The 27187-nt window shown below is 47.4% G+C and overlaps 1 protein-coding gene across 4 annotated transcripts in view; it reads right to left on the reverse strand.

Moving 5' to 3' along the window:
- Positions 1-562: 562 nt before the first annotated feature.
- Positions 563-27187, reverse strand: part of ELFN2 (extracellular leucine rich repeat and fibronectin type III domain containing 2) — a 145804-nt gene continuing 119179 nt past the window's right edge. For all 4 annotated transcript variants that reach the window (XM_079992416.1, XM_079992417.1, XM_079992418.1 and 1 more), the window contains one exon: positions 563-11022. In XM_079992416.1, the coding sequence (XP_079848542.1) occupies positions 8002-10410 (2409 nt within the window). In that variant the 5' untranslated portion in view covers positions 10411-11022 and the 3' untranslated portion in view covers positions 563-8001. The remainder of the gene's footprint in view (positions 11023-27187) is intronic.

Genomic DNA, 27187 nt, shown 5'->3' on the forward strand with positions numbered 1-27187 from the left:
TCTGAACCAGAACCTCTATGCCCCACTGTCTGGACAATCAGCCCTTCTTTCTAGTCATTTTATATATTCTAAAATACACGTTTTTCCTCTTCATTTTCACCACTATGTCACTCTTCATGATCCCCTCCTTTTATATCCTACAACCTCCTCTCCTATATTTTCTTATCACTTTTTTTCTGGAACAGATATAGTAATTTCTATGGAGAATTGGTAGTAGAGATGCCAGTGAAAGTCTCCAAACATAGGATCACAATCAGATTTCGGAAGGCTCATCAAAATCCATCTCAAAGGAGAGGTGAGTTTTATGGCCCCTGAATTACATCTTCTCTGGCTCAGATGAAAACCTGAGCCGGAAAAGAATTCCTAGCCTCCTCACTCCCATCAATGCTATCTCTCATAGTTACTTAATGCCCTCTCTGCTAGTCCCAGTTTTCTCAAACCATTCCACTCTTCCTTTCATTTACCTTTCTAGAGCCAGGGACAGGAGAAAGTAAGATGACTGGAGGGAATATTTCCCCCTTCTCCCTTCTGTTGCACTGATGTGATTAGTAGTGTAAGGGCCATGGAAGATGTGGTTCTCCCAAGAGTTGCTGCAATTGCAGTGGGGAAAGGGTGACAGAAATGGAAAGCTCCATTTCTTGGCTGCAATGGCTGCTGCTGCTGGGGGAAACTTTTGAGGACTGCAACAATTTGTGGGGTTTGGGATTTTTCTAAGCTCTTGGCTTGGCTTGGAGAAATGATCTAAGATTTTCATTTTTTTCAGAATGTCTCAAAAAAACCCAAAGTTAATCCAATACAAGCTTGGGGAGCTCATCCACATGTCTCTGCCCTGATCTAGTAAAATAGCCCAAGTGACCACAGTGATCCATTGTGGCCTTACAAGTTCTAATTATCACTGATTTCTACATTATTTACCCTCCATTCCTAAGGTGTCCCTCACTGTCCCCCAAACTTCTGTGTGTCCCTGTGAACCCCAAATCTTTCTAGAGTGTTGGCTTCCCAGAGGCTGAGTGAAACTGATATTTCTTCATATCTGACCTTCCCCAAAACTTGTGTGACAAATTTTCATGCATAAGGTAGGGCAAAACTATCTCAAGTTTCATCCTGTGTTTGTATTTGGCCTGGCAGGAGAGGAGCTGGAACAAAGTAGTTTGATGAAGAGACAAAGAACTTCTGTGCAATCCTCAGGGAAGCTTAGGATGAAAATCAAAGCTTCAAGCTAGCCCAGGGTCACTTGTCTACAGCAGATTCTTAAACAGGCACCTTCATGATACAAGGTCTCCAGTCTCCTAACAGGCTGGTATACTGGATGGTAACTATTACATTTATAGAAGGCTGCGCTTTTGACTTTTCTTTTTTGCAACTTTTCCACCTGTCTTGAGTATCCTCAACAAGCTTTTTCCGATCACTGTACTGGGCAGCTCAGAGTGCTGATAGCCAGAAAAAGGCACCTTATGCTGGTTTTGTGGAGCAGCAGTACTAACAGTCCCAAACAGATATTTCCTCCTCTTGTTAGTCCAAGTCTCTGCCTCTTGATTCCTGTCCCACAATCTTGGCTTTCTTATGCCTCTCTTCCAGTTCTGTTGTCATGATCTTCTGTCACCACCCCTCTCGCTCTCCCTCACCACATATCATCACCTTAATTTGGGGGTCCCTTTTCCTATTACCTCTCCCCACCCTCATCTGGCCTCTGAGAGCCTCTAGTTAAGTATTGGGACTGATTAGCATTGCAAACACATCGACACCACCTCAGCCAAGATTCCTTGACATAAATTTCCATTTGTCGTTCATGAATATTTCAAGCCCACCTCAGGAGAAATTATCTGGCACAGGAGGCAAGATAGCAAAGAATGAAGTCGGGGTGGCACTGCAGTATTTGCAGAGGCGGTGCCTGTGGCATCTTCCAATGAGATAAAAATCACAGCACAGTGTCTTTTTCACAGGTTGTAGGTGCTGTACAAAAGCCCACTTTGCCCTTGTACTCCTGATCCTCCTAGGAGATTTCTCCTGAGTCATTTCTAGAGGATGTGCGATACACTCCAGATTCTTATCTTTTTCTTCCAACTCAGTCACAGAAGGATGGGCTGTACACACCACCCCTCCCATGCAGAACAGGTGTCCTTCCTTCCGAAGTGCCACTTTGGGAAGAATCTGGTCCACTGTCAGTTTTAGGTTCTTCTCTACCACTGAAGTAACCGGAGTCCCTTTCAGAGGGGAGTACGAATCCAACTCTGGCTTTCTCTTCCTCCCAGCAGTCTAAGCAAGGTCTCCGTCACTTGGTGGTTGTCCAAGCCCAGCAAAGAAAACAAAGCAAGAATTTTCTAGGATAAAAGTGTCCGGTTTCTTCTTGAACGCGCCCCAGGTATTTCAGGACTACAAGGCAAGAATGATCAGCTCACTCTGGGGAGGCTCCTTTAGTGCATTTCTCCACCACAAAGAGGTGGAGATCAAGATCATTATGTGAGCTACACAGTGGCTTCGTTACTCAGTCACCGCAAACAGATGAGGAAGCTTCATCACCAGAACCTACTGGAGTCAAGGGGAGACGCCCCCCCACTGCTTTGGACGAGGCCTGCAAATTCCCAATTAGGGTGCCCTTAAAGCTAAAGGTTCTGGTTCTGTGCTGGGATGACCCTAGCAACAGATGTTTGGCCAAGGATTGGGATTTCCCTTGACCTGGCAGCCCTCGCTTCACAAGCGTTTCTATGAAATCAAGACTCATGTGGGTAAATGACTACCACAGGATGAGCCCATGTTGAAGATTTGGTGCCATCATTTTGGCCTCAGAAAGTCATCGAGGCCAAAGCCAGATGCTTGCAAAGGGGCAGTCTGCCTGTAGGGGTGGACTGCATTGGAAGTTGGGGTTGCTATTTTGCTGGTGGCACCTGGTTTGGGTCATCTTTGGAATCCACTCCCTCCCAAAGTTGTCAAATCACAATGGCGGTCAAGGGCATATGGGGAATTTGGAGGCAAAGTTGGAGGAAGGAGCAAAGGAGCATGGTTAGGTTTAGTCTCGACAAACCAGCACATACACAAAAGATGTTTTTGCTCAGAAAAATACAGTTAAAATCATCATGCAAATATAACGCTTAAATCTCCTCTTTTCGGACTGTGTGCATGTACTCTGTGGTTGTTCAGAGTCTCATCTAGCAGCAGGGAAAGGGTTGGTCAGAGAGTTAGAGCAAGCCTTCCTCTCCCTTTGCCACCCCTCTCCACTCCTAGCCTGTTGGAACAGTTCTGTCCTCCATCAGCTCTGGAAGATCCTGGGCTTGCTATATACCCACCACCACCTATGATCTAATCTGAATCCTTTTTTCCCTTTTCCCTTTTCAGAGAGATGGAGGAAATTGAGATCAATGGCAACACACAGCACACAGCCTCTTATGTATGATTTCATCGCAACCTGCTCCACAATAAGAGATTATGGGATGGGGAGGCTGGGGTGAAGCAGTGGAAGTGGGAAACAGGGTTTGTTTGCACCTTCCTTCCACCCTCACTGCCTTTTACCCTGATTCCGAGTCAGAAGGAAAGTTATCTCATTTCCCTAGGGTTGTGAAAATCTATCTGGGGTGGCTTTGGTGTACCTTTTAATAGCGACATAATATGGGAGAATTTTGGCTGGTGCAGCTTCTGCCACCACTGCAGCATGAGTGTGGGAGAAGCTGCCAAATTTCTCCCATCTCCGCACATATTAAATGGCACAGGTATCCTGTCCTAGATGGATGTGGGTGATCCTTATGACACCAGAATGATCCAGCAACACTTCCCAATATATGATGGTTGGTGGTTCTACCTGGCCGAATGTTCCAGTTCCTCAACAAGTCCAGCGCACACAACCATCACCACTTTTGAGTCATGCTGAAACATCTCCTCTCCTGCCAACAAACTCACACCTCCCTCGTTGTTTCAAGCACCATAAGGGTGTGCTATCCAAGATGCCCCCTACACCCTTTACTCAGACCGGAGTGCATTAGGGAAGTCATAAACTGTAATTGGTCCTGCTGTTAATATCTGCCTAGAATCACTGCACTGAAAAACTTCCCACAACACAGGAAACATGCCGGCATGCAAAAGGGATTCTGCAAGAAGTCGGGGGTTTCATTCATGAATCCACTGGGACTCAGCAGGAATGCACTTTGCCCCCCTCCCACCGGATGTTATGCCCATCTCCCTCAGTAATCTTCAAACAATTTTCATTCTTTTCCTTAGGCTTTCTTCAGGATTCTCTCACCGGGGAAGATACTCACAGTGAGCATGCTCCCAATATTTTTCCTTAGGGCTCCTGGCCAGATCTTGTAAAGGAAATATTTCAGACATGTCCCCTGGAATTTTAAGAAGGATCTACTCCTCAGATAGGGATCAACCTCCATATCCTTTCTGGGAGTGAGACAGATTGTCTCCAAATCCCAAACAAGTGTTTACTCCAGGGATTTGTCTTGGAATTCCTCCCTGTCATCACTCAAAAGCATACATCTCTTAGGGTGATGGAGGAGAAGCTCCGTTGGATCAATCAGCAAAGATCTCATCTCTATTCAGTTCCTACCAAGAATGTATCTCCAGGATCTCAGCCCCCTCCACTTGTTTCCATGGTAAACAAATCCCTGAGATTTAACACGCCAATCACTGGATGGCACTACCAGCCCAGACTGCTTTTGCTATCCACACTATTGCTCAGGTAAGAGAAGAGTCCTCCTACGATTGCCATGCGAAGCACAGCATGTATCAGAGGTGGAGGTGAGGTAAGAGTTCTCCCCACAGCAACCCAGTAAGCACTGACCATTCAGCTACAGCTGCCTTTTCACAAGAACCCTAACCACAGAGCCCACTTACCCAGCCACTTCAAAATACACTTGGCTGCTTGCCTCTTAGTTTGCTAGATCAGACATTTTTTAAATTCAGCTTTACATTGTTATTCCTGCTGCTGTTGGCTGCAGGCAGAAAATCGGGAAGAAGAAATACTGCAAGATGCAGAGAGATTAGCCCTGGCTATGCAAGGCCAAGCTTACCTTGAGTGTCTACATGTGGGGTCCCTGTTGGGAGAAGTGATACTTCTTTTCCTGCATTGGAAAAAGGACTCTAGTTTGGTGCTCGGAAACTAGAATACAGGACTCCTTTGGGCCAGCTCTACTAATGGAACAGCACTGCCAAGATCTTGGGAAGAGGCATTTGCCCCAGTGATGGCTCTTGAAACAACTCCTTGCTTGGGGGGCTCCATCACTGAAAAGGAATTGCAGGGAGATTCCCTGGCTGAAGTAACTTGTGCTTTGTTGGTGTGTTCTGATGCAGGCAGGTAGTGGGAGGCTATAAGCTATGGAGCTTTGCTGCAAGGTAGAGATGTGAGAAAACTTCATGGTGGTGAGCAGAGGGAAAATACACCTTATCAAGTGGTGTAATAAGACATAGCAAGGCAGGGAGGGCAAGAGGGAGTGGAAATGTTCCGGAAAGCAGGCGCTTTATGCTTGGCACTAGAACTGATAAAACATTCCCTATCACCACCTCTATAGAACACAACCTTCATAGAGTGGCTCTGCTATTTAGATTTAGCAAATTACCTATAACGTCACACTCTGCAGGGATGCTACCTAGATATCTCATGCTTGCTTCCTATTCTATACCAGCTCTCCTTGATTAAACAATCCCTTGTCTTCATGGCAGCTTAAGGCCACATTGGAGCTGCTGAATAACTCCAAGCAGTGCACTCAGCCTGTGCCTCTTTGTGTCCATTGACCATTGCCTTCTCTGCTGTTCCCATTGGCCACTGGCACTCTTTCCCAGGGGCAAAAGGAAGTATGGTGGTCAGGAGTAGGACAGCTGCATCTGCAAGGAAGCAATGGGATTTAAGTAGCAATCTCTGATATCAGCGTATTATCTTCATTCAAGGGTATAATTCCTTCAAGAGTGGCTCCCCACCCTGTCCCCACCACTTTCTGTAAGTTTATGAAAATTTTGTTACCGGGCTTAAATTTTTGTCATCTCACTTCGCGCTGCTATAGCCTAAATACTAATTCAATAAAATATATTCTGTTCTATTCAATGGGCATGAAGAACAGGTGATGGCAGCATGGTGGCAGGTCAGTGGTTGAGACTGGCCTGTCCACCAGTTTAACTGATGGATGCCTATGCTTTCCTATTCTGATCCAACCCTTTATACACTGCCTTGAATAAGCACCTTGCCTTTAGGCCTTCTTTAGACCTCTCTGCTCCCATCCAGTGTTCCATCATAACAGCTTCCTGCACTGCAAAGACAGCCAATGTGGTGGCTTCCAGAACTGCAGTTGAACTGCAACTCCCATCTGCCCCAGTCAGGATGGACAATGTCCAGGCATGTGGGAGCTGCGGTCCCAACATCTGGAGGGCACTATGCTAGCTACCGCTGCAGTGTAGTGTATTTATCCAGCCATCAGAGTGTTAGATTGATTCCCTTCCTCTATTCCTACTTAGGTCAAGTTCTGGCAGTGAGGTGTAACGGAAGCCTATTTGAGATTTGCCTCACCCACCAAGGACCTCATAGCTGATCACAGGCATTCTTTCAGTGTAAGGAGCAGCGGATGAGAGCCCATCTGTCTGTCTGTCATGAGACTCTGCTCTGCAGGACGCCCAACGTATTCTGGGATGGAGTTGTGTGCTGTTTCCTAAGCCAAGCGTATCTGGGGTCAGGGTTCCTTGAGCTCATAGAGGGGTTGCAGATGCTGCCCTCCTTCCCTTCCCCTCACCTTGGCAATTCCTCTTTCCATGTGTCAGGCAGCACAATCACCCTCTCCTCTTGGAAGACAACTGAACAGCCCACTGAGGTGCAGGGAGGCACCTTGTGAGCTAATGCTCTTTCTTCCTAACAAATGAGGAATGAGATGGAGGAGACCCTACTACTGATGCTCCATCTCCCAGCCCCTTCCAGAGTGGAGGAAGCCAAGGCATCTTGTGGCAGCCTACACCACACAAGGTCCATAGGCAGGTGAGGACATGTCAAGCAAGCCTCCCTTTTTGCTCTTTGCTCCTGTCCTTGTGCAGATAAGGATATATGAAGGAGGTGGGAGCAGGGCAGCAGGCCTAGAAAACCTCTCTGGGCACAGAGAGGACATTTGTATTACACCGTCTTCATCTGGACTCTGAGGCCCCTGAAACAATGGGGATCACTTTTCAACAAGCTGTGCCAACACAGCTGAGGTTAACGTTAAATGACCCCACCACATCAGCAGAGGTTGCCCACCTGGGTCTTTCCCATGAGACTGGCACTCGTACTCTCTGCAGGCTGCTAATCCCACATCCGGCACTCACACAACTGGCCCTCGTCCGCACAGCTGGATTGTTGAAATGCTTCCCCAGCTATGGGAGATCCACTCACAGGAAAGTGCCTCCCATGCACTAGGGCAGCCTTTGCCAAGCTGGTGCTCTCCAGATGTTTTGGGCTACAATTCCCATCAGCCTTGGGCACCACAGCAATGTTGGCTGGGTCCGGTAAGAGACGTAGTGCAAAGCCTATGGGGGCACCAGGTTGGGGCGGGCTGCACTAAGGCAACCTTTTAAGAGCCCCTTTAAGTATAGGGAAGGGAAGGATGAGGAGGCATCACCCCTTCCCTGCCTCCCTTTTGTCTGGGGAATGAGCAAAATCCTCTCTTTCTGGAACAAAATAGCAAACCGGAACAGAAAAATCATGTGGGCTGTCTTAGCCTATGCCTGATTAGCATCCTTCCTTTGCCACTTCTGCTACCTACCAGCCCAGTATCTCCCTTAACAGTCACCCCCTTCTCTTTACCTCAGTACAAAAGCAAGTGTCTCCTCCCCACCAATCCGAAGGAGTTAACAGTGGTCCCCATAACACAGTAGAGACAATTCATTTTACAAGGGCCTTTTTTCCTGTTCATTTTTGTAAACTTTTAAGAAATGGTTTTCAGTTTCTTTTATCGGGGTTTTGTTTTGTTTTTGTTTTTCACAGTCAGGTGGGTTAATTTGTGTATGTGTGTGTGTGTGTGTGTGTTGATTTTCTTTCTTTTAATGAGAGAGTCACAACTTCTGCTGAGCAGAGACACCTTTCCAGTAATCCAAGATATCGTGCAGGTCTTCGTCCTTGGCAAACTGGACCTTCTTCCGCAGGGCGTGGCCGGCCGCCATGTAAACCTCCTCCCGGTGGTGCTTCTTGTAAGGCCGGAAACGCTCCCAGATCTTATGGGTGCTCTCTGAGGAGTACTCTGGGCTGGAGGAATAGCCCGAGAAGTAATGTCTAGGCGAGAGCTGAGAATATGTGGAGTCCCGCTTGGACCGGGAGAGCGGCTTAAGGAAGGACACCCTCTGACTTAAGGTATCGCCGCTCTCCTCATAGTAGAGAGCTGGGAAGGAATGCCGGTGTTCACTGCAGTGGTAGGATGGTTTCACCTCCAGGTGGTGGATGGCACCTGGGGACACGAGGGGAAGACGATCCAAGGGGCTGTTGAGTGGGCTTCCTTTCTCAATGTACTTGGAGTCTGCCTTACTCAAAGGTGGGTGGTCAGGTACGTCAAGGCTGAAGACCTTGGCACTCTTGATGGAGCCGCTGGAGGAGACGCTGCAGGTTTTCCTGGTCACCGCAGCATCTGCACTGAGCTGACGCTGCAGGGGATGGTGGGAGCTCTCCTTGTAGGGTGGTGAGAGGAAGCTTGGCCTCTCCAGCCCAACAGAGGAACCGGCTGGTATGGACTGGCATTCAAAAGCCATGTCAGAGTCAACACCACCCCCTCCCCCCAAGAAAGAGGCTGTGTCCAGCTTGAGGGCATCAATGCAATTGTTGATTATCTGGTTCACCTTGTCCACTTCCTTGGCAATTGTTGAGATTTCGGCGGCTGAACCTTGGCCATTGTCCAGTTCATGCAGGTCATCATCCCGCTGTGACCTGTCCAGCCCATCCCCGCCACCTGTCCGAACCTCAATGTAATTGCCCTTGGTGGTGACCTTGGGAGTATCCATGCCAGCCTCCATGGATTTGGATGAGGGCATCTTCTCCCCAATCATTGATGGAAGAGAGGACATCCGTGAGACAGGGATGACAGGCGGCTCCCCCAACTTCTGTGACGGATGTACGATTGAGCTGGTATCAATATCTGAGCCATAACGCATCTCCAAAATCGTTTTCTTGACATTGAGGGACTTTTGCTTCTCCTCTTGCATCCTACGCTTCCTCAGGCAATAATAAACGATGCCAAGGATAATAACCATTCCAAAAAGACAACCTAAGATAGTCATGATGTAATGGGTAGTGGTGGATGTGTTGGCCATGGGTTCCTCTCTCCCTTTGCTCCTGGTGGCAAAGGAGAGGCAGGTGTGGTTATAGCGCTTGGAGTTGCGTATGGAAGCCACACAAAAGGTATAGTCTGTGTGAGCCTTCAGGTGGGTGAGAGTGACAACTTCCTTCTTCTTCTTCAGGGTCATTACATCAGAGATGTAGCTGTTATTGTACTGGACCAGCACGTACATCTTGCTGAAGGGGAATGGGATGGTCACCACCAAGGCAGCTGAGGTGATAGTCACCTGCTGCAGCTTGATGCTGGGGATGTAGGAGGAATCCGTGGTGGAAGACGCTGGAGGCTCTACTGAGAGGAAGTCTGGGCTGATGCCTGAGTTCTCAGCATTGTCCTCCTCCCTCTGAGAATCTGGGATGTATGGTGTGGGGTTGATCCTGGAGATCAAGGGGTAATTGCCATCCCCACACATTGACTTGAAGATGGTGATGGCATTGCGGCTGTGGTGTGGCCGAGGCATGAGAAGTGGGTAGCCGGCAAACTCCCGGGGAGTCTCACACTGCAGGCGGTCGTAGTTTTTGGTAACATTGTTGAAGGCCACCAGCCACATGAGGAAACCATAGAGGTTGCAGTCGCAGTTGAAGGGGTTCCCAGCCAGTTCACACACCATCAAGTTGCTGAGGCTGGTGAAGGTGCTTCCCTCCAGGCGGCTGAGGCGATTGGAGGACAGGTCGATGCTGATGAGGCTGGGGCATTCGTTGAAGGCAGTGGGGGTGACCACCTCGATCAGGTTGTGCTGCACAAAGAGGAACTGGAGACGGCCCATGCCGCGAAGCATGCTCTCCGTCAGGTTGGTGAGCTTGTTGTAGCCCAGCTGCAGCACCTGCAGGTTGGACTGCCCCATGAAGGCTCCATCCTCGATGTAGGAGATCTCGTTCTTCGTCAGGTTGAGGTCCGTCAAGTTACCAAAGCGGTTGAGGGAGGAGTAGAGCACCACTTTGAGCTTGTTCTCATTCAGCCGCAGGTCGTGCACAGTGCTATTGATGTGCTGGGGGATGGTCTCGTACGGAGGCTGGTTCTGGCTGCAGATAGCCAGCCAGACGTAACCTTTGTCTCCTTCGATCAGCCAGCAGTCACTCCAGACACTGCTGGGGGCAAAAATGCAGAGCAGGGTAGCCACCCAGAATCCCAGACGGAGCATGTTGGGCTACAGTGCCCCCTTTAGGCTAAAAGAGGCAAACCCAGCAACAACAAGAACAACAACAACAACAGAATTGAGAAGGAGACTTCAAGAGGGCGACTTGACGCCCTCGGAGCTTAGCAATCGAAGGGCATGAGCACCCCAGTTCTGTTGGACGCCACCATTGTCATATGTGCCCAGTTTCACACACAGTGACAACACTGACTAGCTGTGGTCGTCAATCAGAGTGAAAGTTGTACTTGGAGGGGAAAGATATCTATCTCTCTCTCTCTATTTGTGCTTCTTCTCAAAGCCAAACAAAAATGAAATGTTCAGCAACAAATCTTCTTTGTGTGACTCCTCCACAGCCTCCCCTGAACAACACCATGATGCAATTGGTGGGAGAACAAGGCAGCGCCGCCTTGGTGTCGCTGACACTCCTTGGGTGCAGCTTCCGCCTCCTCCTCCTCTCGTGGGTCCCCTCCGAGATGCTTCAGAACTTCAGATCAAACGTGTTGAAAACAAACAAACAAAAAATGTAGGGAGAGGAGGAGAACGTAGGGAGGGGGGAGAAGGAGATGGAGGCAAAAAGGGAGGGAGGGAGGGAGAGAGGGATCCATCTGTCGCTGAAATCTGGAAAGGAAACACACAAGAGACAAGAAGAGGCATCAATTAGGGGGGCTTTGAAATATGAAAAAAGACAGCTAGGTTTGTTAGTTTCACAGGGATGGGGAGAAGCTGAGCGCAGAGCAATGAGGATGGAAGAAAGGGGGGGGGCGTATGTGCTGGATTAGCATCGCTTGCTATGTCGATAAGCTTTGGCGAAGGGAGCCCTTGTAACATAATCTTGTATATCAGTGATAGCCAGAAGGGTACTTGGGTTCTGTTATGTAACAAAAATCAGAGCCTTGTGAGGAGGGGGAGCGGAGAAAGTGGAAGATGGGGACAAAGAAGCGGAGGGGGGAGGATGTACAGCTGTGTTTCGTTCAGCTTAACATACCCCTCCCTTCAATGGGGATTTTCAGCTGTCCCTGTAAAAACAATTTCTCTCTGTGTGTGTTGTGTGCACACATACGCGCGCACACTCAAGATAAATAAATAAGGGTCCTAACTAAATGCTTTTCTCTTCCTTGATGCAAAAAAGATAAATAATTCATTTGTTGTATAACTGCTCTTGTTCCGAAAATAATTCTCTCGCCTTAGCAGAGATTTTTTTTTTGAGGGGAGGGGTAATATGGTCTGGGTGAGTGCAGGGGGGAAAAACCTTTAATTGGTGGAGAAAACTGTACAGCTGTGATGGTCACAGCTGGGCTCGATGCATGCTGAGGAATAGGGAGATGTGTCAACAGCACACATAGCTAGCAGTCCTTAGGAGGTCGACTCTCCTCTTTGGAATAAAGATGTTTTGGTGATTAACGGGTTTCTTCCTTACACATCTGAGTTTACTGAAGTGCTTCCACATTCCTTAGCCCCAGAGCGGTGTGTGTTTTTTGCTATTTGGTGAATGGTCGGGCCTTGGCAGTGTGGAATTTGTAGTGGGGTGCAGTATGGCAAGCTGAGAATCTGAACGTTGTCCCCCTTTCAAAATGCCAAGTTTCTGTTCCTCAACGATACAGTGGTACCTGGGGTTAAGAACTTAATCCGTTCTTAACCTGAAACTGTTCTTAACCTGAGGTACCACTTTAAGCTAATGGGGCCTCCCGCTGCTGCCAGGCCAATGCCACATGATTCCTGTTCTCACCCTGAAGCAAAGTTCTTAACCCGAGGTACTATTTCTGGGTTAGCGGAGTCTGTAACCTGAAGTGTCTGTAACCCGAGGTACTGCTGTAGGCTTCAAATTGCAAAAGCGATGCCTGGTGAAACCTAAGAAGCAGGAGAATTCCCAGTGGTCAGGGAGCATGTGAAGCTTCAGTGACCTGAATAGCCCTTGCTGCTTTGCCATTCCCAGCAGAAATGTGCCACCTTGCATAATTGGACCAGACAGCAGAATTTAGCTTCTCAAAGTTAAGAATTTAAGTTACATTAGTACAGCTCCTTTATTTCTTTCTTCTGGTTCCACTGACATTAGAGGCAAGATTCCTATTGGCATTTAAACATAGGAAGGGTCATGCTGGGTCATTTTAAAGGTCTAACTAGTTCAGGGATAACCAACATGGCACCTTCCAACTCCCATCATCCCTGCCCATCGGCCATGCTGACTGAGGCTGATGGGAGCTGAAGTCCACCAAAAGCTGCTGCTGGCTGCCCAATCTAGTTTAGCTTCCTGTTTCCTGTTTATCACACTGGCTAGCCCGCTGCTTCCAGGAAGTCCACTAGTAAGTTGTGAAGGCCATTCTTATCCACAAACAACTGGCATTCATTTTCACACTGCACCCGAACTTTGAAGTTTCATTTAGCCATCTTGGCTAACAGTCATTGATATAATTCTCCCCCTCCTCCTCCTCCTCCTCCTCCTCCTCCAATAATCTATCTAACCCCCTTAAACGGCCCTTGAACCCAACCCATTTCTGGTGGCACTGAGTTCCAAAAACCAATTGAACATTATCCAAAGAATTTCTTTGCTCTGTGACCAACCTACACCTATGGCCAGTCAATTTCATGAACTGAACCCACATTATACAGAGTTATGAAAGAAGGGCCTTTCTTTGCTTTCTTCTGACTGTACATCAATTTACAAATGTCTGTTATAGTCACATTTTTATTTGGACTCTTTGATCTGGCAACCATGATCTTGCTAAATAACTAATCTTCCCTTTTCCTAATTTACACATTAAACAGAAAAAACCCGATACCTCTGCCAAAAGGCTGTGAGGGATAAAGCCCTGACTGATGATTTTCACAGCACAGTTCTATCCGTGTCTATTCTGAAGCAAGTCTCACAGGGTTTGATGGGGCTCATTCCCAGGTAAGTGGGTATATAGCATTGCAGCCTTAGACTTCAGTGCTGGTAAACAAATATCATTATCAATTGCAGATTGGTGGAGCTTTTCTTGCTTCAAATTCAGTCACGCGTCAATTTCATATCATACTTTTTTTCCCCTCCCCACTTCTCAACAAAACAACTGAGGACAGTTGCTGTGGAATCCTGTACCATATGGAAATTAAAACTACAGGAAAAGGGAAGACCTGACAGAAAATAAAGAAAAGGTGTTCAAGGAGCATGTTAGCATGTATTTTGCTGAGACTTAACAGGCATCTTCAATCTATTCACTCTTGTCTTAACGTTTCAGACTTCCAGATTTTACATTAACAATGAAAGTGACAAGTCAAAAGTAGGCTATTCAGGTATACAAGTTGTGTTTGAATGTCTCAGTGTTCCTAGAGTATACCTGAGTCACATAATGTTACCTGCTTGGGGGGTGTATTGCTTTCAGTATTATTGACTCCTAGATAGGAAATGATTACGTAATGCTACTAGGGTGTCCTGAAGCCCAGAGAGATTTAAAACTCAGTTCACACATTGCAGTTTTGAGAAACAAAATAGTGACTTGCCACCTGCCTACTTTGCTCTGTGATTGGATTACCCAAAGCCCAGAGATGAGGCAGGAGACTCCAGGGAGATGGCAGAATAAATCCCTGCTCTCCACCAGAGGCTCCTATGCCAGGAGAAACCCAACAGCTAGTCCTGTCACCACCTCTGTGGCTCGCAGCAGTTATTCTGACCTCTCCTTCAGACTTTGAGGACTCCATCATTCATCCCCCAGCTCATGAGCGATTCATAACTAGGGTTGAGACAAATATTATCTCAGCTTGGCCTCAAGGTATACATTTTTGATTGGGGTAGAGGAAGGGAAAATCGGGGAAATTAAATATGATATTTTTGCAAGTTTAGCTATGCGGTGTTTTAATATCCTCAGCAATGACCGACTGAAACAACAGCATGTGGGTTTGTGCATCCCATCAGATAGAGAGGCATCCAAGATCAAGGCACCTGTGGGAGTAAGCAGGAACCCAGAAAAGCAACAGGAATGCTCCCCTGGGCTTCCACACTCCATCCCCACCCCACCTGCCACCACCGCCACTGCTGCTGCTGTGGTGAACAGCTTTCTGCAGACAGAAAACTTGCTTGCATAAGCAGCACCGTGTCAGCAGCAAAAGCTACAGCACTAAGGATGCCCAAGGGAGAGCTCAAGCTACTCCCCAAAGTGCCTGGACTAGATCTGTGCATTGATTGGGTATGTGGAACCACATGATCCAAGCTGCTGGCATCTAGCCTGCAGACCTTCTAGGAAGCAACTTGAATGCTCCCTGGAGATAGCATTATCTCCAAAACATGAAATAGGCTCAAAGCATTCCAGAGAGGCTGCAATAAACAAACAACTAAATAAAAACCTCACTGGAAGAAAGATCAAATTGGAAATAGAAAAAGTGAGTAATTTTGGTTCAGCTAACTTACTGACAGTGCTCCATAAAGTATCACCTAAATCTGTGATAGGTTTGTGCAAATTATTTATAAAATGTTTTACATCCCTCACTGTGTCCCATATTTCAAAGTGTGATGTTCTCAGAAGTACTTGTTTAAGGAGTTTCATTTGAAACTTGAGGGTGGAGATGGGCACAGCAAGAAGTGTGATGTGTGTGCAGCGAGAGAATCCCAGAATGCCCACTCATATAATAAACACAAAAATAATAACTTGAAATATCTGTTATATTTTCAGTGCACCCCTGACTGAAAAGCAATACCCCTACTGGTCAGAGGGAGGTAATGCTTACCTAAACTAGCAGTGTGGGAGGGTGCTAAAAAGGAAGAAAAACATTTTTTTCCTCCTTAATTGCTCAAGGCTGCAATCCCAAGCATGTTTAGGATTAAGATCTACTGAAGACAGCAGGATTTACATCTGAGTAAACATGCATTTGAATTGCAGTCTGTATGACCCTATCACCTCAAGCCTTCAAATGAGTGTGTTCTTCATTATTTGTGTAGCTCCTCCCCCTTGACCTTACTGCCTTAGGTGACCCTACTGGGAGTACAAAACTCCCGATGGCTTCACTCCCAAGGATTATAGGAACATGTAATGATCACTCACCATGACAATGATCCAGCGAGTGAGAGTGTGAAATACCTATTAGGTTTAAGTCTTTCCTCTTTCCTGAAAGTATGTTATATTGTTGCTGAATTGCTTTGTTTGTTTTAATAATATTATTAGGGTGGTCTTGTGTCCTACTTTGTCAAGAACAGTCCCTTATATGAAGCACAGTTCTCTGCGTGAAGGAGTCCTCTGTTTTAAGGGCTGTCCAATATGTCTGTTTTAAAAATAAAAGAAATGTAAGAAGGGAGATCAGAGGTCTTGCAGTTGCCCATCGACAAAGTTAGCAGATGGAGCAGGCTCACGGGTCACCTGCTCAGTCTTACCCACTACATTCAAATGGGGGAAGACGCTCCAGGCAAATTATAGTAATATTTTCCAAAAGCTACATTTAGACTATGGTAATCCTTATGACATTTTCATCTATACATATACATTAGCACAAGAAACTTTTTACACAAATCTCTGTCCGCTTTTGAAGTGATGCAGAAGCAGCCATCCTTAATATTATTCTGGTCTGTTTGTTATTTATTGTTATCATTTTTTTATACCAATTTTATTATTTATTTCTATTGCTGCCTTTTCTGGTGCTTTATGATGACTCTGTTTTCCATCAAATGTTGTTACATTACATATTATAATTATGCAGGGATTTTTTTTCAGCTGGAACTCACCAGAACTCAATTCCAGCACCTCTCAGGTGGGCGCCATTGCCATTACAAGAGAACAAGGGAGGCATTCATGGTGAGTTCCAGCACCTCTTTTTCTAGAAAACAGCACTGCATTTATGTCATGGGAATGAGTACAGTATGTCATAAAGGCCACCTAAGTATACCTTGGGACGCAGGTGATGCTGTGGGTTAAACCACAGAGCCTAGGACTTGCTGCTCAGAAGGTTGGAGGTTCAAATCCCCGCGACGAGGTGAGCTCCCGTTGCTCGGTCCCTGCTCCTGCCCACCTAGCAGTTTGAAAGCATGTCAAAAGTGCAAGTAGATAAATAGGTACCGCTCCAGCGGGAAGGTAAACGGCATTTCCGTGTGCTGCTCTGGTTTGCCAGAAGTGGCTTAGTCATGCTGGCCACATGACCCGGAAGCTGTACGCCGGCTCCCTCGGCCAATAAAGCGAGATGAGCGCCGCAACCCCAGAGTGGACTACGACTGGACCTAATGGTCAGGGGTCCCTTTACTTTTACCTTTAAGTATACTTTAAACAAACATACAAACAAAGGTGAGGTTTCATTATATTATCAGGTGACTTCTTTCTCTACTTTAGCTTTCAAGAAGGACCTAAGGTCACATCCATAGGTCTTCCCCCCAAGAATCCTGGGAAATGTAATTTAAGAGTGTTGGACAAGGTAGGTCTGTGAGGAGTAAACTAATGTTCCTGATTTTTTTTTGGGGGGGGGGGAGCCATGTGTTTTAAATGTATGGTGTGTGGATAATATTTAAGACTACCACTAAATCCTTTCTTGCTCTAGCAAAAACAACACAATTTCCAAGAGAAAGACTCAAAGGACAAAAAATAGAACGAAGGAGGGGGGCCAGGAGAAAAGAATGCAGATCCTTGAGAAACTTAACTTAATCTGTGCAGAGAGAGAGAGAGAGGTCTGAGCTGATCAGGGCCTGCAGAATTACTAGGGCAGCTGGATTAAAGGATCACAGATCGAATTGGAGAAAGAGGCAGCTGAATATTCAAAATGAAGAGCCAAGATGAGGAGGAGGAGGAAGAGGCAGCGAAGGTTGTTGAGGAAGGACAAAGCAAACTGTGAGAGAGACAACTCAAAATCTTCTGAATCCTAGGGAAGATGAATCTATTCTACTCATGATCCCCTGTGATAGGACCTGGTTTGCTGCCAAGCAGAGTCCGCATTGGTCAAAGCCTACACTGCAAAGTGGCCTGAAGGAACATGAGAGAAAGCTCCATTGTTGAAGCCGGGGTGGACCTAAGCACTGCCGAGATGGGGACCTGCCTTTGTAAATCACTCTTAGCACCTTGGTGGGAGAGAGTGGGATATAAAACAAACAAACAAACAAACAAGCAAACAAACAAACAAACAAACAAACAAAGCAATTAATTTAGATTTCCAAGGTCTGTAGACACTAATTTACTCATGCCCTTCCTAAGCCCCCTTCCCCTTCCTTTTCACTCTTTTCATTACATTTGCAACTTTTCTTCATTATCCCACTTCACATATTTTGCCCATTTTATGCCCTATTGTATGTTGGCAACTTGGCTTTCTTCTCTCTTTTTAACTCTTTGTGCTCTCCCTATGGAAGTTTTTTGCAGTAGACTCACACACAGTCTTTTTCTATTTCCTGCTGGTTTTCCCTTTGCATACATCTGTGCTGTCTGTGTCGTGTTCCACATCAAATTCAAGGATCCAGTCCTTATAGGAACAAGTGTTTAGAAATTAGTGCACGAGTTTTGGTTTTCCTCCCTGTCCATTTCCCCTTGTGTGCCCTGGTTGTTGTTGCTGTTGTGGTTTTTGCAGATTGTAAGCCTGCAGGTAGGGACTGTCCTGTTTTGATTATGTGTAAATAAATAGAATGCCTAAACTCTCCATCCATTTCTTTGTGCCCATCATATTTTTCTTCCTTTCCCCTTTCACATTCCTTGCACATCTGTTGCAAAGTCCTTCCTTTGTCAACCTGACCTTGTTCTTCTGCTTGCACTGGACTGTTCCCTATCCCATCCCCATTACTCATGTGTCAAGTCCTGACCTCTCCGCACATCTCTCTCTTGACTGTCTACTGTATTAGGGGAGGGATGGTGCCACTTCTGTGCTCTGTACATTGGTTAGAACTCATTAGAGCTACGTTAAACATTGAACAACAGCAGCAGTAAAACAGACAACCCCATCTTACTCAGGGCTAGCTGACGTCTCTGCAGTACAAACTTCCACATGTGCAGTAAGCAAACCATTTGTGGAAGTGTGGGCAATGGGGCAGGCGAGGTCCAGGACACACTTCTTCTCCAACCACGGATTCAAGTCAGGGGAGAGGAGAGGGGTGATCAGACACTTCAACACTATCCCTGACCTTCCAGGGGATATACCTGCCTCAAAGACCCTTAGTTTACCTGCCTCAGATCACCCTTGCCTGCTGGAGTGCAAAAAAGAATTGCAGATGATAGGGAGGGGGGGAACCCCTTCCAATCCCAGTTAATCATCTGGGGAAAGCATGTAACTATTAAAAGGTAAAGGTACCCCTGCCCGTACGGGCCAGTCTTGACAGACTCTGGGGTTGTGCGCCCATCTCACTTAAGAGGCCGGGGGCCAGCGCTGTCCAGAGACACTTCCGGGTCACGTGGCCAGCGTGACATCGCTGCTCTGGCCAGAGCCAGAGCCAGAGCCAGAGCCGCACACGGAAACGCCGTTTACCTTCCCGCTGGTAAGCGGTCCCTATTTATCTACTTGCACCCGGAGGTGCTTTCGAACTGCTAGGTTGGCAGGCGCTGGGACCGAGCAGCGGGAGCGCACCCCGCCGCAGGGATTCGAACCGCCGACCTTTCGATCGGCAAGCCCTAGGCGCTGAGGCTTTAACCCACAGCGCCACCTGCGTCCCTTAATGTAACTATTACAGAGGAACTATTCACCTGTGTCAAGTTGTCCACCAGGTATCTGTGCCTCAGGGCCTGCGGTGTCACAGGAAGGCTGTGATTTCTCAGGCGTTGCATTCTGTAATCCTAATCAGACCTGATATCACGACGATACTAGGAGGTAGATGCTCTGATTTCCTCCCAGAGGTACCGAATGAATTCATATTTGAGGAAGAATTTAAAAATGGGTCCTAATTGCTACGCCTCATTTCTCCTCCTGCGTGACAGGACAGGAATAAAACAAACGGGAAGAAAAGGACATCTCTCCTCCAGTTCCTCCCTCATTTCACTTGCAGAGATTTCTGATCCGGTCAAAACTTTTGTGAGTCAGCAAATGTCGGGAGCAAAACTCATTAACCCTCCCAGTTCTCTTCAGTGACCCGGACCCTCCTCATCCTCTATTCTCCTGTAGCGTGTTGCTTCTGTTTTTAGTAAATTTTTAGACACAGGGATCTGCAGGGACAACCTGCTCTCATCATCAATCCTCAGAGACCATCCATCACTCGAGGGAGAGGGAGGAAAGGAGAGGAGGAATACAACACAGCCCTCCTTCCGCCAAGACAGCAGAGCCCCTGCTATAAATCAGCTCAGCCAAAGAGAGATTTGTAACAAGAGGAATCAGCCCAGCACCCTCAATACTGGCCAGGAAAGATGCTGACTCCCCCATTTGGCTACAGCCTTCCTCTTGCTTCTCAGAACCCACAGGCTGGCAAGTATTGATAGGCAGGCTGGGAGGTGAGAAGGCAAGCATCTCTTTTCCAGGGAATATGAAACATGAGAGGGCTGGTTGTGGAGAAATATGAGCCAGGCCCAACACAGCTGGGAGGTTGGCTGGCTGGCCAGCCACAAAGTGATCTCTCTTCCTGATTTGATGAATGAAAGTGGTTTTAGCAACAACTCCCTCCCAGGACTGCTTTCCTCCCATTAAGCTCCTGAGATACACATACACACCCATCCCAACCATGCTATGCTTCTTAAAAGGCTGGTGGAAGGGAGGACGGGGTGGTAAAGGCCAGAAAGGCTACATTCACACAATACATTCCAAGCAATATCATGCCACATTAAACAGGCACAGCTTCCCCCATGGGACCCTGGGAAGCAGTGCTTTTTTCTGGGGGGATTCAGGGGTACGCATACCCCTAAACATTTTGTGAATCTAAGTTTGGCTTCATTGAGGGGCAGTATGTGTAGGAAAATGAGACTACCCCTAAACATTTTATTTTTAAAAAAGCACTGCTGGGAACTATAGTTTGCGAAAGGTGCTAGGAGTTGTTGGGAGACCTCTATTCCCCTCACAGAGCTATAATTCTCAGAGTTTCTTGGGAAGAGGAATTGATTGTTCAACCACTCTGAAAATTGTAGCTCTGTGAAAGGAATAAGGGGGGTTGCCTAACAACTCCTATCATCCTTAACAAACTCCCCAGAATCCTTGGGAGGGGGAGACGTGGCTGTTTAAAGTCCTATGACACTGCTTTAAATGTACAGTATAAATGCGTCATTAATGGCGGATTCTTCATTTCTGTTCAATGCAAGCTTATAGGTGATTCTAATCTAAGTGATGTTGAATACAGACCAAGTGGTTGGCCACCCTACATTAACACAGGGTGTGATCTGATGGGCATAGTATCACTGTTTGTGTGAATGTAGTTCAATAAGGACTAGCCAGTTTAGGTTCATTCCAGAAGACATAGTCATATATATAGGGTCTTATCCACATCACTAAAACCAGTTCTAACCCTTGTTAAGTGTTGTGGCTTCCCTGTGAGTGTCTGAGGGCCCTGCTCCTTCCTGCCACTTACCATCTGGCCTGGGGCAGGGCCTGAAGCCTCAAAAGGACTGCTCTGCTGCCCAGGAAGACTCCTTTGTGAGTGTCTGAGGGCCCTGCTCCTTCCTGCCACTTACCATCTGGCCTGGGGCGGGGCCTGAAGCCTCAAAAGGACTGCTCTGCTGCCCAGGAGGACTCCCCTGTGAGTGTCTGAGGGCCCTGCTCCTTCCTACCACTTACCATCTGGCCTGGGGCGGGGCCTGAAGCCTCAAAAGGACTGCTCTGCTGCCCAAGAGGACTCCCCTGTGAGTGTCTGAGGGCCCTGCTCTTGCCACTTACCATCTGGCCTGGGGCGGGGCCTGAAGCCTCCCAAGGACTGCTCCTGCCACTTACTATCTGGCCCAGGTGGGGCCTCACAGGGACGGTTGTTGCCACTGATGCTGCTACTGCCCAGGAGGACCCAGAGGGGTGCAGAGTTCTTTTTAACATGCTTAAAAATGTTCCTTTCCCTTTAGATTTTTTATATATGGGGGTGGGGTGGATGTTTGGGTGGGCTTGGGAATTTGTTGGATTTTGATGAATTTGTAATTTTTTGCAGTTTTTATTTGTATTGTTTTATTGTTTTCTGGGTTGTTTTTGTTTTTTGTTTTTATTGTTTTAAGGTTTTATTGTTTTAGGCTGCGAAAGAATAACATTAATTGCCATCAATGGAGGCTACTATGAGGCTCGGGATTGCTACCGTGGAGGCGCGAGGGAGGTATGGCGGTGGGGGCAGATGTTATAGGCGAAGGGGATCGAGATATGGATATGCTCATACCCCTTCCAATCTGTGCCTCATCCCGAGGGATGAGGGTAGGGTGAGCAAGGATTACTCACCTCCATCACTGGTGCTGTGCAATGCCAGGTCTATAAGCAACAAAACCGCCACCCTGCAAGATTTCTTTATCTCGCAGGGGGTCGACCTGGCTTGTGTGACAGAGACCTGGGTGCACGAAGGGGCAACAGTTACCTTACAAGAGATGGCGCCCCCAGGTTTCTCCATCCTCCACCAGTCCCGGACTGTGGGCCGGGGGGGAGGGGTGGCATTATTAATCCAGGAAGATTCTCCTTTCAGGGCTCTACCATCGCCATCGATCCCCGGCATTAAATGTGTTGGCCTAGTGTGGGGCTCCGAGGAGAGCTTGGCTGTCTGGCTGGTGTACCGGCCACCTAGCGCACCAGCAGCCACCCTGTCAGGCCTATTGGAGGCGGTGGCCGGCTGGGCCTTGGAGTTCCCTAACCTATTGGTATTGGGGGACTTCAACATCCATGCTGATGCCACTCCCTTCTCACAGGCTCTGGACCTGGTGTCTTCCATGGCGACACTAGGGCTCTCCCAGTTTGTTTCGGGCCCCACACATCAAGCAGGCCACACGCTGGATTTGATCTTTGGTGTAGGTATAGATGTGATCATGTCTCCTTCGATGAAGGTGCCATGGTCTGATCACTACGCTCTGAAAGCCAGGATTGACTTTCCACCCCCACCCTGCTTAGGTGGCGAGCCGATTTGGGCTCGCCCGCAGAGGCTGATGGACCCTGATAGATTCCGCCAAGCCTTGCGGGACTTTGCTCCCCCTGGCGACTCATTGACTGAGCTTGTTGAGGGCTGAAATATCCAGCTCCTGGCAGCCATCAATGAGATCGCACCGAAGCGCCCTCTGCAACCCCGCAGAAACCGGGCTCCCTGGTTTACCGAGGAGCTCCGGAAAATGAAGCGGGACCTCAGACGGCTAGAGCGAGTATGGCGGGGTGCCCGTGATGGAGCCTCAAGAACATCTTATAGGGCTTTTATGAAAACCTACGAGATGGCGGTGAAGGCTGCTAAGAAGTCCTACTTCTTGGCCTCCATTGCATCCGCTAGCTTTCGCCCGGCACAATTATTTAGTATAATCAGGTCTTTAACGTCCCTTGAGGGACAGCCAAATTTAAATAAAAATTTGACACACAGCTGTGAGGCATTTGCGAGCTTTTTGCGGAGAAGGTCTTGTTGCTCCACCATGACCTCCCTGCCAATTTGGATACAATAAAGGAACTGGAGGCCCCTCGACTGTCCTCGGGTCCAGTATTGGACCACTTCGACCGGATATCCCCAGCCGATGTGGACAGACTCCTCCGAGCTGGAAAGCCCAGCACTTGTCCTCTCGACCCGTGCCCGTCTTGGCTGATTAGAGCGTGTCGACGAGGTGCGGGCCCTCTTGGGGGATATCATCAATTTGTCCCTTGGCACGGGGACATTCCCAGGGGAACTGAAGGAGGCAGTGGTGCGCCCACTCTTAAAGAAAACATCATTAGATCCTTTAGATCTATCCAATTATCGCCCGGTTTCGAATCTTCCGTTCCTGGGTAAGGTGATTGAGAGAGCGGTTGCTGAACAGCTTGGTGGGTTTCTGGATGAAACATCGGCTCTGGATCCATTCCAGTCCGGCTTCCGTGCTGGTCATGGGACCGAGACGGCTCTGGTTGCCCTAACAGATGATCTTCGTAGACAGCTGGATCGAGGCGGGTCGGGGCTGCTGATTCTCCTAGATCTGTCAGCAGCTTTCGACATGGTCGATCACGAACTTCTGGACCACCGCCTTGCCGACGTGGGGATCCAGGGCACAGTCCTTCAATGGCTGCACTCGTTTCTCTCTGGTCGGGAACAGTGGGTGGCGCTTGGGGGGGGAATTGTCATCGCGCCACTCCTTGGTGTGTGGAGTACCTCAGGGTGCGATACTCTCCCCGATGCTTTTCAACATTTTTATGCGCCCCCTCGCCCAGCTTGTCCGGAGTTTTGGGCTGGGTTGCTATCAGTATGCCGATGACACCCAACTCTATCTGTTGATGGATGGCCATCCTGACTCGGCCCCAGACACACTGACCAGATGTTTGGAAGCTGTGGCTGGATGGTTACTTGGGAGCCGGTTGAAGCTAAATCCTTCGAAGACAGAGGTACTGTGGCTGGAACGGGACGTTATGGGATTGGGGGGGCAACTCCCATCTCTTGCAGGGGCGCAATTAGTGCCAGCACCATCCATTAAGAGTTTGGGTGTAATCTTCGACACCTCCCTTTCCATGGAGGCGCAGATTGCAGCTATAACAAAGGCGGCATTTTTCCATCTCCGCCAAGCTAAGCAGTTGGCTCCTTACCTCTCTCGCCCTGACCTAGCCACTGTGATCCACGCAACGGTCACCTCCAGACTGGATTATTGTAACTCGCTCTACGTGGGGCTGCCCTTGAGACCGACCCAGAAACTCCAGCGGGTGCAGAATGCTGCAGTAAGACTCCTTACAGGGTCTTCGCTGCGAGATCACATTCACCTGGTGCTATACCAGCTGCACTGGCTCCCAGTGGAGAACAGGATCAGGTTTAAGGTGCTGGTTTTAACCTTTAAAGCCCTATACGGCCTAGGACCCTCGTACCTACGGGACCGCCTCTCCTGGTATGCCCCACAGAGAAACTTACGGTCTTCAAATAAAAACATCTTGAAGGTCCCAGGCCACAGAGAAGTTAGGCTGGCCTCAACTAGAGCCAGGGCTTTTTCGGCTGTGGCTCCGACCTGGTGGAACACTCTGTCACAAGAGACTAGGGCCCTGCGGGACTTGACATCTTTCCACAGGGCCTGCAAGACAGAGCTGTTCCACCAGGCCTTTGGCCAGGGCACAGCCTGACTCCTTCCCTCGGCAATCTTCACGGAGCTCTGGCCCAATGGTGGCCAGTGGCTTGAATTTAATTAATTTTATAATGAATGATTTTAGAGTGTTGTTTGTGCTGTACTTTTGTACTGTTTTATTGTTGTTAGCCGCCCTGAGCCCGGCTTCGGCTGGGGAGGGCGGGATATAAATAAAATTTATTATTATTATTATTATTATTATTATTATTATTATTATTATTATTATTATTAAAGAACTCTGTAAACAGTTCTTTTGGGAAGGTTTGAATTTTTTTTTTTTAATCCTCATTGAATTATAATTTCCATACTTCCTACAGCAGCGGAATCTGTGTTACTTAAAATATGGGAAGACATTCAGAGCTAGTACAGCTCAGAGCAGACTTACTGAAGTTAATTGACATAACTTGCTTAGGTTCCTTAATTTCAGAAGGCCTACTTGGAGTGGGACGTAACTGAATACCACTCAGAGCAGGCAACTCTTTACATCTACGTTTCTGGATTTCCAAAAACTGCATGGCATTTCTGCTGTTGATCGGTAAGGTAGATTAGGGCATTCATATCTGTGGCTGAGTGTGTACAGTAGAAAGACACACAAAACTCAGTGTAGCAGAAGAGGACCTTCTCTCTCTCTCCCTCCCCCCCTCAAAAAAAAATATTGATTGATATGTATAGACTGATCTCACAAAGTTAAGTTAAATTAAGCTAAGCAGATATATAAGATTGAATATTTAATTATTAAGATACAAAATTACAATCTCAATAATAAAGTTACAAAATAATAACAAGGAAGTCATGCACGGGTGGAGGGAAGACACAGGGCAAGAAATAAGAAATGGATAATGTTGGTACATAATGAAATGTGAAAATGTGAATTTACACATATAATGTATATGTATCAATATGTAAAGATTTCATATAGGTATTGCAACATTAATAATAAATAAATTAAGTGAAAAGAGAGAAAAAATCTGGTGCAACCTCCTGAGCTTATAGGGATGCCCTAAGATGCCAAACCGGGATCAATGACAAACTCCTTCAACTGAGAGGTGCCCTTCTGTATATCCAGTGCATTGCAACCTCAGTAGCTCAAGTCACAAGGAAGCTTATGGAGAGCAAACTGGTTATCAAAGAGCTGCCCATTGGGGAATGCAACATTTGCATGTAGCTTTCAGTGACGGCCCTCCAGGGAACGAGGGCATTAGGAAGCAGGCACTCATTCTACCACTGTATAAACGGTGCTAAGAGCCTCCCCATTAGACATTTATGCTTGACAAAACTTGCCCAGTGCTTAACTGATGCCTTAGGGATAGCAAAGCCAGTGAAGAGACTATAAGGCTCTCTCTTTCTGCTGGTTCTTGGATGGCACACCTGCCTTCAGTGCTAGAGGGCATCAATGCCACCTACCGTGTGTAGGCTGTTGCAAAGGATGTTACCTGGATATTTTTGTGTGGCTGCTCCACTTGCTGTATCGGCTTGAGGCTCTCTGCCATGTAGTTCCCTATCCAACAAAATGTGCATAGAACCCATGATGCTATTTCAGGCAGAATTATGACCTTCCTAAACTTGCCATCAGATTTTCTTTGCAGATATAAAAACCTGGACATTCTAACAATTGTAGATTACTGTGTTATTTCTCAATTCTGCATTTTTTAAAACAGTGCATAAAGTTCTGTTTATTCACGTTGTACTGCCAGCATTAGGAAACATAAGCTAGGCGCCAAATGGCTCCTTAAACCAGGGTTACAGTCACCAAAATGGAATGCTTCCTTGCCCTTTTAGGGCCAGACGGCCCAAAATACAACTTTTTGGTTCCTGAAATTCATTCTGATTGTGCAGATATAATATCAAGGACAGAATTCTACAGGATGTGTCAAAATCTAAGGATCCCCAGGCATGAACCTCCACATAGTGGAGACATCAGACGCCATCCTGGCACCTGGGCATCTTGACTTGGTCACAGGTGGCCAATAGCTAGGTGCAAAATGTGCCTGGCATCAGGTGAATTTCAATTGTTGTGTACTTCCTCCCATCTTGGAGGCAATATGCTTCCGGATACCAGTTGCTGGAGTGTAAAACGGGGAGAGTACAAACTTGTTGGCCACTGTGAGAGCAAGATGTTAGTCTGAACCAGAAGGGCTCTTCCTATTCATTATTTCTCTCTTCCCAGTTGAAACTGCATTGTTCGTTATTTATAGAAGAAGAAGAAGAAGAAGAAGAAGAAGAAGAAGAAGAAGAGGAGGAGGAGTAGTAGTTTGGATTTGATATGGACAGTCTCTTGAGTGCTGAGGGCTGCAGATCAGATGGTAGGGTGCAAGACTTAGGGGGAGACATGGCATAGTAAGAATTGGAGATGCACAGAGAAGTGACTCAGAGCTGGGATTAAGTGGATGAAGACGCAGCAGAGCAGGGGTTTGTAGAACTTTGATTAGGCGGCTTATTTTGAACGGGGGGCGACAGATTTGGAACAAGGAAGGGCTAGACTCGGTCAGCCACATTGGGACTGAGTAAAAGAACAGAGTCAAACAAGCAAATATACAAGCTTTGGGGCTTTTTATCCCCCTCTCTCCCAGTGGCTTTGGCAGAGCCCTTTAGGCAGCCCAGCTGCTCACATCCATTTGCCTGCATCTTGGCTTGTACAAAGGTATAAACAGCTTTGCGCACAATTGAAAGATTCCTGCAGAACCTCACTTACTGTTCTCCTGGAAGAGGAAGTTAAA

Source organism: Podarcis cretensis (genome assembly GCF_951804945.1).
Source record: "Podarcis cretensis genome assembly, chromosome: 10".
Taxonomy (NCBI): domain Eukaryota; kingdom Metazoa; phylum Chordata; class Lepidosauria; order Squamata; family Lacertidae; genus Podarcis; species Podarcis cretensis.